The sequence below is a fragment of the Cyclopterus lumpus genome, chromosome 22 (assembly GCF_009769545.1).
Source record: "Cyclopterus lumpus isolate fCycLum1 chromosome 22, fCycLum1.pri, whole genome shotgun sequence".
NCBI lineage: Eukaryota > Metazoa > Chordata > Actinopteri > Perciformes > Cyclopteridae > Cyclopterus > Cyclopterus lumpus.
The window spans coordinates 11,579,133-11,591,089 of NC_046987.1; the positions used below are offsets into that span (position 1 = coordinate 11,579,133).

General features: G+C 41.6%; 1 protein-coding gene across 2 annotated transcripts; it reads left to right on the forward strand.

Moving 5' to 3' along the window:
* The first annotated feature begins 50 nt into the window (after window positions 1-50).
* On the forward strand, window positions 51-11,313 carry slc38a6 (solute carrier family 38 member 6). Of its 2 annotated transcripts, XM_034562932.1 has the most exons (16): window positions 51-347; window positions 2,232-2,356; window positions 2,468-2,541; window positions 3,285-3,337; window positions 3,461-3,500; window positions 5,463-5,541; window positions 7,483-7,568; window positions 7,653-7,711; window positions 7,797-7,868; window positions 8,273-8,329; window positions 8,820-8,899; window positions 9,017-9,117; window positions 9,230-9,354; window positions 9,899-10,043; window positions 10,399-10,493; window positions 10,615-11,313. In XM_034562932.1, the coding sequence occupies exons 1-16, from the start codon at window positions 255-257 to the stop codon at window positions 10,696-10,698; spliced, it is 1,368 nt and encodes a 455-aa protein (XP_034418823.1). In that variant the 5' UTR covers window positions 51-254; the 3' UTR covers window positions 10,699-11,313. The 2 variants fall into 2 exon arrangements, with proteins under 2 accessions (XP_034418823.1, XP_034418824.1); XM_034562933.1 differs by lacking the exon at window positions 9,899-10,043 and having other exon boundaries at window positions 77-347.
* The last annotated feature ends 644 nt before the right edge of the window (window positions 11,314-11,957 follow it).

The window sequence follows — 11,957 nt, forward strand, 5'->3', positions numbered from 1 at the left end:
GTGATTGGTCAAACGAGGGAAGAGGCGCTTTCTGATTGGACGTTCTCTTTGACGACGCGGAAAATGCGACGGAAGAGAGGCGTCACGAACAAATAGTCAGCAGCTGACAGTTTGATAAGAGGGGAAGTTTAAAAGTGATTTAAGGGAAGATAGTTTTATAACTCGTTACGTCCTCGCGCCGATTGTGGAGTTTGTCAAAAGACAGAGAAAGTTTGTTTCTCAAAGTTTGTGTCTTGAGTTTTTGAGAGTAGAAAATGAGTATCAATCGAAATGCAACTGCATACCTTTGTAGTGAAGGCGTCGCCGGGGACATCGAAGGAAACGAAGTTACACCTTTATTAACACATGTAAGTATTATACCAGCACCGCGCCTTTCACAGCTATGTATCAGCGCTTCAGTCTAAATATGGGAATTTCTGGAATAATACGCACCAATAGTTTGTCCATGCACAGGTAGACTTGTCAAAATGTTGTTTATGACAGACATCACGTGCTTTTTCCTCTCTTGCTTTCTGCCTTGTCAGCACTTACAGGGAAAGTCCACCCTAAAACATACTTTAATAGTTTTTCAATGATTATTTTCCCCTGAGGATTTCATATATATTTCTATTAATTTATTATCATGATCATCACCACTAATGATCCCACATAAATATAGTTATATGAAATGCTCTCTGGCTCTGGAGGGAGCTTAATTTCATTTAGGTCTAACTAAACTAATTGTTTTCCCATTATAGTCACATTTAAACCGGCAGAACCAGTCTTAAAAAGCACACAATAAGTCATTTTTATAGAATATAAACTCCTCTTCAGGTTGTTTGTTGACCTGTTTTCAGGTCTCCACAGCAACACAAAGAGCACAACCCTGGTGTCCTGTCCTAAGTGGTAGTACATCCCAATCAAGAGATGAATTGATGATCATCAGCGGCTGTTTTTGGAGTTAGTCTATTAACACCATACCATAAGTGATATGATTCTTTCAGCTGAAATACTTTTTGTTTGAGGTTCTAAAAGTTGTATTTGACTATGAAACACATTGGCATTTAGTCTGTCTCTCTGATGTTGAACAAAGGTGTAAATAGTTCAGATTATCAAAGTAATATTAGGCTATATTAAGTACAGGAACAACATATCCAAGTGTATTTTCTGTTAATTAACCTTAACAATCCATATACTGAAGAAATGCAGAAGCAGAGAAATGTGGATCCATGTAGAGTTGTTGCAGGGTTCATCAATAGTGAGTAATCTGTAGTAGTAGTAGTAGTAGTAGTAGTAGTAGTAGTAGTAGTAGTAGTATGCTACTCTGATCAATCAGTGTCATCTATTTAGTCTTTTCATGTATCTCGAATCCCCTCCCCCCCAAAAGGAAGCGGTGACTTACCCTTGCACTTAATTTGATGTTAATTAATTAATTAATTACAACAGTCATGGTCAAACATGTCTCAAATTACTTTAGAGTGAATATGTCATCTAGATCCATCAATCTGAACCATGGGCAAGACATAAAATAGAAAAGGAACCAGATGGGATGAGCAGCGATTTGTTTATTATACTGGTAGGCTTGTTGTTTTACTCAGCATTGTGTTGGACTGGTGACTATGCATGCTGGGATATTCTTTACCCCCACTGTGACCATGAACAGGAATAAGATGGTGACGAATACATCTCTATGGAGTACATTAGTGTTAATGTCATATCACATTATTCTGCCGGTTAATGTTTTTTTTTTATAATTCACATTCTTAGCATTTTCAAATGCATAATAATTTAACAAGACAACCAGTCCTCTTTTCTACCTGGGGTCATGGTTTACTTCCTGTCTTTCAGTACTGTAACCCAGGGAGAATCTGATTCAGCAGCCTTCAGGTCAATCCAAGCTTGTTGTGACACTGACACCAGAGTTGCCACTCGTTCTCTCCAGGATATCCCCTATTAGAGAGGTCAAGCAGTTTGGGCAGCTCCCCTTATCCTGAGCTCAGGCAGCTGTCCCACAGCTAGCTCCTCAAATCCTACCCCATCCATTTCCATTTCCATTCCCTGATCCTACATGCCACTGCAGTGTTGTTTCATGACATCCATCATCAGGACTGGCCAGCTGTTCTTAATACTGTCAGAAGCAATTCTCTTAAAGCTCTTACAAAAATAATCAGAGTTCTTCTGCTCCTTGTCATCACCCTCATTGTTTTACCTCTGCATATTTTATTCACATGTCATCTCTGCTGTATGTGCAGAGATCAGCACCGACTACAGGAGCCTCCTTCGCCTCCTCTGTGTTTAACTTAATGAATGCCATCATGGGCAGCGGCATATTGGGTCTAGCTTATGCTATGGCTAACACTGGAATATTGGGTTTTTGGTAAGAATGCTCTCATTACATCTTTTACCACATTGTTGTTTAAATATCTGACAGATGTCTATATATCAGACTTAAAAAAAAAATTCTAATCTATGTACCTTTCCTCTGTAGTATCCTGTTAGTACTAGTGTCCATCCTGGCAGCATACTCTATACACCTCCTTCTGAAGCTATGTGACCAAACAGGTGAGAGTCCGACAACAATGGATACACAGTCTAACTTTAGATTATCACTTTCTGTGTGTTTATCCAGGGGGTTTCATCTGGGTTTTTTTACCCACACCCTGGTGTGTTCCCCTTACTTTAATCTATTCAGGGAAGCTATCTGATGTGTTGCTATCTCTTTGTTGTCTTTACTCACTTCCTAGTTGTAATAGAATCGGTTGATGTTTAAGAGCCATGAGATAACAATGGATAACAGTGGTTTGTTGTCTGTCAATTTTCATCCAAATACTGTTGAGTTCTCTGAGAGTAACTCTGTCGCCTTTTCTTTTCCTAATCTTGAAAACGAACTCTACCAATTTTCAGTATATTTTCAGCTTTCTCATGTATAAACATTTTTTTGGGGAGGGGGGGCTGTCTGGGGGTGTCAGGAAGAGATGAGTTTGTCAGACCTCTGCAGCTGGCTTCAGGCTCTGCTTGAGGCGAGCAGCTCAACACTATATTAGCTACTACACGCATAACACACCCAAATCTACACCACACTGTCAGCAGTATAGTTGCATTGTGGGTAAAGTAGGCACCAGGTTTTGACAAGGAAGAATAATGCCTTCACTAAAACCTCTGGTTCTGCTGCAATAATGTTCACCCTTTCTGTTTTAAACTGTCCAATGTGAGTCCGACAATGTTAAAGGAGTGTAATGCTGAAGCGGGTGAGCACTCTTTTAAGTAGTTGAGTACGTGTGATTCTTTTTTAATTTGTCTCATAGGTATAAATTCATATGAAGACCTTGGAGGAAGAGCCTTGCAAAAACCAGGAAAAGTAAGTGTTGTCTTTTGGATTGGTTTGAGTTTGCCCCGTCAAAAATATAAATGTACACACTTGTATGTTCAACAAGACCAGAAGATGTATTCAAACTAACGTCCTTTTAAAAATTATTTTTAGATTCTGGTCGGAATTTCTATTATCATCCAAAATATAGGTGGTAAGTCAGCTCTCATTTCACTGTACAGTTGCACACATTTCTTTGACATGCTGAATAGGGTGAGACTATGGCCAGTTTATTTTGGAGGCAGATGGTGCCTCCTACTGGTGATCAGACGCCCCTGTGATCAGGTTTGCTCCCTCCTTCCTGTAAGGCTATTATCCGGATTCCTTGATAACCTTTGACTCTGTAGCCGCTGTCCTCTCAGCCCCCTCCCCTGGGCCTGAAATCTGACTTCTCGTCTAATTGATCACTGATGGTAAACCCACCCAGTGTTGAGTAACCTAATGGGACCCCTCCCTTTATTTCCCCCATCCCCCACACTTCTCTGTCTCCCTCCACTGGCATCTCTCCACCCGTCCCTCAGCCACAAACTGCGCTTCTCAGACAGTGGAGAGCTAAGGTGATCGCTCCTCTGCAGTCATTAGCGGCACGGCCAAGTGGATTATGGCCGTGCCCTCTGGTATGTTTGTGGTTTTCCCAGCATGGGGCAGTATGTGTTAGAGTGTGAGAGCCAGCACTGCAGCATGCATCTGTCTACACCCAGGGCCCCTTTTTATAAGAGTGCAATTAGCCTCACTGGGTAAACATTCATCTGTACTGCCAAAGGCTGATGGGCCAATTGACCTTAATTACTGACCAGCCCAGGGCTCTCACAGCCTGCCTGTCCCCTCACTCTTAATGAAATGAAAGTGTCTCTGTCTTATGTTGAACACGCTCTCCCACTGTTTGCTTACCACACACGGACGGTTTGAATCAATATTTCTTGATGATTTTTAAAATGTTATCTTTACATACATGCTGATTATAAGAATATGTTTTCCTGCCTCTTGGCCAATAACACGTTTCCTTCACTCAAGGCTGCTTTTGACCATATATGTAAGTACTATCCCACCAGGAATTCCCATCAACATGCTGTGCTTACTGCAACCTACTGCATGACATTAAACCATTGCATCATGTCTGTTGTGTGATCCCTGTCCGTGTGTCTTTATGGGCCAGTGTGGTTGACATTTTTGTTTTGTTTTTGTGGTTGGTTTAAATTGTTGGATTATACTTTTGCAAGAAAACTTTTAGGCTAAAATACTAAAGCAACTGCTGCCTCAGAGCAACCCTACTGACATATTTTAGAGCTCATGAATGGCGTTAGTTATTCACAGAGTGCGTGTCCTTGTGTCTGTGTGGGCTGGAGGGTTATTGGATGAATTTTCTTTTATAAACAAATACAGGATCTGAGGGATTATGGTCTAGGCTTATTTAACGACGAGTGCAAGACCTGCCTCGGGGCAATGAGGTCCCAGCTAACTCTGGCTCTGCCTGGCTTTACAAATGTAAATCCCTAAACATTATCTCCCTTTATGACTGACCACACACTGCATCTGAAGCCAGAAACGTCCTTTCCACCGTGTGCAGTCTCCATCTCCCCTCTCCCATTTTCCTCCTGGTGATTTTGGGGCTGTTAAGACCCTCAGGAAGTGACCCCGATCCCCTCTACGATTGGCTGTCCGTTGGAAGGATATTGGAGTCTGTCGGAGGTTGATAATATCCTGTTTCCTAGTGAGGTAGAGCAGTGGGAGAAATACCTGGATTAGCGTCAGAGATCATTATTGTTATGGCATTCCTCCCCCCTTGCACTTCTCCATCCTGGCTGCTACTCCCAGTCTCCAGCAGTTGGATGATCTGCATAATGTCTGCTCCTCTGCACCGAGGGCTTTACTGGTGATCCCCTTGAGCTGCTTGCCCCACCCATCTGCATTAACTCAGAGCCCTGGTTCCCCCTCACCCTGCCTTCCATTTCCTTGTGCTGGAAAACACACACTACCCTCACACAGCAATTTAAGATTCCTTGTGGCAACATACAGTCATCTGCTATGTTTATGATTTAGTCGATAGGTATGATTGCACGTTTATTTTATTTAGAAAACAGACATTTTCTGAACCTTTTTCCCTCTCTTTCCTCAGCCATGTCATCCTATTTGTTCATCCTGAAGTCAGAGCTTCCTGCAGCCATCGACAGCTTCTTGAACCCAGAAAGCACAGGGTGGGTACATGAAACACTGTAAGCTCACTTCTCCGCCAATAAGGACATTTTGTTTTAAATCTGTCACAGCTGTGGGTAAAACCAAGCCATTCTTTTAGATTAGCTATACTAAGATAACGAATGAGTCATTTCTGTTCCCATGATTTTGGAGATTATACCCTTTGGCCTTCAAAGAAGTCCAATTTGACATTTCAGCACCACAAAGCTACAAAAACTGGAATTAATCGGGCAATGAGAAATACATGAATGATGCGGTGGAAGAAGATCACTCACCAAACCACAGTGCACGACTAATACCTTGTCTGTGAGTGACTGGAGGAAAACCTGTGCTCTGTGCTGTATGGCCTGAAGCATGCCCACAGGAAATGTTTTTATGATGGAGAGCTATACATCATCATTCATGAGCAGCAGTGTCTTTCATTGGCCTACGTGGACAAGCTTGCAGCTCCTAGCCCTCACAGAGAAGTCCAAGGCCAAGAATGTAACTTCCATCACTTTATTATTGGCCACAATGGTTTAAGCAAGAGTTGTAGCTGCTCTCAGCCCAATCCGTCAACATCTGAATCTTCCACACACAGCTGCTTTGTATTAGTGCTCTCCTTTCACCCCCAAATCTCTCACACATGTTCCCCGGAATCAGACTGATACAAGAGGATATCAGTGTTGCCATTCTAATTACAGCTCACTGCTGAGGGAACCAAAACATTTCTGTTAATGAGTGGCTTTGGGATTTTAACGGACACATACTCAATTCCATCAAAGCCCAAATGAACAAGTTGTTTTACATTTAAACAAATTTTGTTTTCACTGACTCATTTATTGTAATACGACAGTGTGAAAACTGTTGTGCTCAATCTTTAAGTCTTTGCTAATGGGCTGTATGTCTTGTATCTATCAACGTGTTTCAGTTCAGTAACAAGGCCAAAGACGAGGACGACTAGATTTGAGTTTGTGCAGCATTGGTCAGATTTATGCTGATCTTTCACACTGTGTGGAGATTGACTCGTTGCCAGTCATACTCCAACCTTAACTGAGTGCTATCCTGTATCTCATTTTAGCGTGAAATGTTCCACATTTCATGGGTCTTCTAGGTATCCTGCGCCTTTACAGTAAGCCTTGAGTCACTGGAGAATGGATCCTAGTTGTGGTGGAGATGTTTTATACAGCCCTGTGTATGTATAACATACTGTAAAAGTGGAGAGGGGGGTTAGCTAAGCTGCGGTCGAGTGGTTCAGCTAAACTTAGGTTAGAGTAGAAGTGATTGGACAAGACAGAGTCGGGGTCAGGGCAGAGGTCTCCCTGACATCCAGTTACAGGGCAGAAACAGCGTAGACGCAAAGACAAATCCATCAGCGCCGATGGTAACGCCACAGCTGTGAAACTGCCAAACACGGGTCACTGGGTGTTGATGTGGTCAGAGCAGGTGCTGCTGACTGTGGGAGCCCCATAAAGAGTTGTGGAGCCAGTCCCTCATGACCCCACACTGCGGTTCAACATACAGCAGCGCCAGGCAGCACCCTTCCCACCCGACCCCAACCCCAGCGGAGCCGGCATGCCTTCCACATGTGTCACCTCGAACACCGCCCCCTCCTCCTCCTCTAGCTTCCCAATCCCGAATAAACCGCTAAGGCTATCCCTCAGCAAAGGAAAATATTATTCCCCCTCTCTGAAAAACCGGCCAAGTGAAATGTGGTATCATCTGACGGAGCGACACAACGTTTGCATGTGAATTACATAATTGTTATGGTTTGCGAGAACTAAAGCCCTTAATTTATACCACATGAAGAATCTGTCGTTCTGTGTTTGAGCACAAAATGAAGACACATTTTCAGACTCTCAAGATTCACCTCTCGTCATCCCTGACATTGCAGGACCAGGGAGATGATGATGTCAAATGTGACTTGATTCAGTTTTAATAATTCATGTTCACTTGTTTTCCAGACATGCCTGGTATGAAGATGGCAGGTTGCTTCTTGTCCTAGTCACACTTTGTGTTGTACTACCTCTAGCAATGTTGCCTAAAATTGGTACGTATGGAGATCAAGTGGCATCTTGATTTGCTGCTGTAGCTGGTTTGAAATGTTGTTTCTCACTTTCTCTCACCCTTACAGGCTTCCTGGGCTACACAAGCAGCATTGCCTTTTTCTTTATGCTGTACTTTACAATTGTGGTGAGTTTAAGTACACCCCTTAAACTTCTTATTTATTTTTTTACTTTTCTGTTGTTGACGTGTTGTTTTCTTTTCTCCTCTCTAGGTTGTGGTCAAGAAATGGTCCATCCCTTGCCCACTGTCTCACAATGTGACGACACTTTCAGGTGCCTTCAAGGTAACAAAAAAAACCCAGTTTCCTTCATGTTTGATGTAGGTAGTCTAGACCAGACGGTCACGGCCACAGGATTATGAGGAAAACCCAGCAGACAGTGTTTACTGGTTATGTCAACTCTGGCTGATGAGGACCAGAGGAAGTTGTCGAGAGCTGGGAATGGTGAATGGTGCCAGTCCTGAGGGGAAGGAAGTTCAGGTGACCTTGCATCAGTCTGGAAATGACCTCTGGCCTTTTAGAATTATACTGCCCATAGTATTGCTGCAGACCTGGCATGGTTTACTTAGCTGATCGTTTTCCTTTTGGCTCTGAAGCCAGGCAACGGATTCCAGCTTTATGTTTTCCCGTCTGCAGCAGCTTCTCCTCTCAGAAATATCACGCTTCCTCCTCTCTCTTTGTTTCTCCAGATATCAAATTCCTCTGACTCAGAATGTACACCCAAACTCTTTGTCATCTCCAGTAAGGTACGTGTATGAAACCAGCCTCATAGTAAACGCTGCACATGCAGAACCTGTGAGGTGGCCTTGAGAAGTTGTTGAAAGTAGGTCTACTGCACTGTTTTTGACTGGTGAGAAGTCACACTGGTTTTCTAAGTTGGGCTGTATAAGGAACTCGGGTGCACTATGCAGCTGCCACTCACATTTATGTTACATGTGAAGGCCACATGTACGTACATGCAGAATTACACAAAGCACATGTTTGGTCCAGATGTTTAAACACTACTTGACAGTGTTTAGCAAGAAGATCCTACAAAGTCACATTTACACCGTTCTTAGTAATATGCTGTATATTTATATCCACTGAATAAAATGAACTTTGAACGCTCACTCTCAGCAGCCCAGATGGTAATTAGTACTACACAAACCATACCTTGACCCACCTGCCCCCTCACTCCTGGGTGACAGAGTAAGCTGATAATTGGTTAATGACGGCTGCGCTCTGACTGTCTTGCAGTCTGGCTACACCATCCCCACCATGGCCTTCTCCTTCATGTGCCACACGGCTATCCTGCCAATCTACTGCGAACTGGACCGGTCAGCATTGCAGCCTCTCACGTTCATGTTTTTTTAATAAAGTCATTGATTCTATTGTTCACCAGCCAAGTAAAGATTACACTCAGTGATTGTGTGCATGTCCTTGTGTCTCTTCAGGCCTACGAAGGCCAGGATGCAGAACATTACCAATATCGGTATTAGCCTCAGCTTCCTGCTTTACCTCATTTCTGCGCTGTTTGGCTACCTCACCTTCTATGGTAAGCCTGTAGCGTTGCACGTTACTGGAGCTACTTAGTGTAGCTACTCTTCCAGTCCCTGTCATATCAGTTCACATTGTGCCCTCACTCTCTCCTTGTCTCTCACTCATAGCTCATGTGGACTCTGAGCTGTTGCTTGGCTACGATGCATATATGCCTCGGGACATCATGGTGATGGTGGTTCGACTGGCCATCCTGCTCTCTGTGTTGCTGACTGTTCCCCTTATTCACTTCCCTGTGAGTACACCAACCCCATAATATTCTCTCAACAAAAAGTACCAAAGACTATCCCAATTTCCTCATTTTTATTTTGGATTATTTACTCAAATCTATGAAATTATTTAAAAACAAGAAATGGTTGAAATTATTTGACTGATATAAAATATAATTGTATATTGTTAAACGTTTTTTTAGAAGTTTATATTACTGTTTATTATTAAGTTGATCACTTAAACAAATGTAATTGATGATTTCAATAGAAATATATATATATATATATATATATATATAATAGTTTTTTCTTTTATTGTAATTTGTGTGTGAATTTAAATGTATTTATAATGCTGAATTTCCTATCAGACGTATGTCTGTGCATTTGCACAGTTCCTGTTTTGCAATTTGTAAAAAAACCAAAACAACTTTTAGTGCTTCCTTCCAGTCCAAACAAAACTCCAGTTTCCTTCTTCTTCTCTTGTCAGATATTTGGTCAGAATCATTAACAGAGCACATCTTCTTCGAGTATGTTTGGTTAGATTAAGCTTTGTTTGTTTGTACGCTCCAGGCCCGTAAGGCGGCCATCTTGCTGCTGTTTGGAGGACGGCCCTTTTCCTGGCTGATCCACATCTTTGTCACTCTAATCATCGTGGGTGTTGTGCTTTTGCTGGCCGTCGTTGTGCCTGATATCAGAAATGTGTTTGGAGTAGTGGGTATGTGTTTTTAACATATAAGAAATTCATTTGTTGTTTTTTGCTATATTCTGGTCATTATACATGTTATAATTATTATTATTCATTTTATTTTAGGGACAAAATAATTGTGCTTAACGGTGACCTTAAAATATTCTGATCTGTTTTCAAGTACAGCATATGTTAAAAGCAGCCAAGCTTTTAGCAAAGAGGTCAATATCAATATAATTATTGATTTTGGTGGCTAAAATCACAGTATCTGCTTATACATAATTAATAGTACAGTCCTGCTCAACCGGTTTATGAAGCTGTTTTTGGTCAGACGTGTACAGTATTGTCTGTACAATTCAAGTGACTTTCCTGTGTCTTTCCTCAGGATCCACAACATCCACCTGCCTGTTGTTTGTTTTTCCCGGCATTTTCTACCTCAAGCTCAACACGGGACCCCTCAGATCCTTTGATTCCCTTGGGGTAACTGAGATATAGAGATATATATTAATATTAATATTACAGCCACTGCTTACATTTGTTCTTATTTTGACTATTTAGTTAATGATGCTAACTGTGTTGTTTCTGCTCTTTGCGTCTCTAGGCTATACTTCTGGTGATCGTTGGTTTCATTATGGGAATCATCAGCTTCTCCATCATTGTCATCACATGGGCACAGAACTCATAACCCCCTCTTTGCCACCCTTTCAGGGTAAAGCGTGCCAAATAAACTAAACAATGGATACCAAAAGGGAATAGACAGCATTACCTCAAGCAGATTATTTGTTGTTAAGTTGTTCCCAACACTAGACCAGGGTTTGTTTCTCAACTTTCTACCTCTCAAACATAGACCAAATTTAAAAGGACTTTTCATGTTATGCTTCTGTACATTGTTGTTTACACACTGACTTTTGACAGACACCCAATTCAGGGCAATGTTTAATTTTTTTCTTCCAAAATCAAAAATCTTTATCTACCTCTTTTTCAGCTTTATTTTCTGACAGCCTTTGTATTGTACTGTCTGGATGAATACCAAATGTATGTAAACCAATCTGCAGTATTTAAAGAATAGCGTTGACCAAATCTAAATCATGAATGAGTCAGGTTTACCTCTTTCTCAAATTTTGTTTGTGTATCTAAAACTGAAAATGTTCCACAATCACAAATGTTCATTACTTGTTTTTCTTTGATGCATGTATCTTTCTGCTGCTGCTTGTATTCTTTACCTCCTTAATGAATGCGACAAAAATGATTTATATTTTTCAAATTAATGGCATTTAATATAAGTGAAATTGTTCATGTACTGATGTGTCAGTGTTCTCAGTTAACCACTAACGTGTCTTTATTAGTGTTGTGTAAAGCAACCTGTCACATTCATGGCTGTGTGTTTGATTGGCAGGCAGAGTATTGACACTGAGACTTGCTCCTCAGCGTAGTGCTGTGGGTTCAGCCTGTAGCTAATGAAAGCCACATGCTCGGTACTTTTCTAATCACAAAGCTGTTTAGATTGTCTTCATGCTGCCTCTGGAACTTACAGCCATCCGACTGCTGCTTTTAATCTAAGGAATTAAGCAGTCCGGCCCCACAGTCCCTGCAGAAAGCAGTTGCTGCCTGCTCTTCTCGCCCCTTTTTAAAGAGGTTCCCCAGTCCAGGAAATATCCCAATCCCTCCACCCCCCCACTGTGAAGGACACTCCCAGAGAGAAAGTTCACCACAACTACTATTAACACTGAATATTTGGTCGTTGGTGGTGGAAAAAGTACTCTTTACTTGAATAGAAGTAACAATGCAACAAAATAAAAGTTACAAGTCCTTTATTCAAACCCCTAAAAGTTAAGATAAATGTCCCCTGTGACTGCTTTTACATTTTTACATTTATTTTTTATATGACACTATTTTTTTGATACTGATTTGTCAAATCTAAAAGTAGCATGTTCCTCTAGCAGG

Coding starts and splice junctions, on each gene's coding strand:
- slc38a6 (XM_034562932.1), top strand. CDS start 255: ATGAGTATCAATCGAAATGCAACTGCATACCTTTGTAGTGAAGGCGTC. Junction 3,501..5,462: donor TATCATCCAAAATATAGGTG/GTAAGTCAGCTC, acceptor CTCTTTCCTCAG/CCATGTCATCCTATTTGTTC. Junction 7,869..8,272: donor CACTTTCAGGTGCCTTCAAG/GTAACAAAAAAA, acceptor TTGTTTCTCCAG/ATATCAAATTCCTCTGACTC.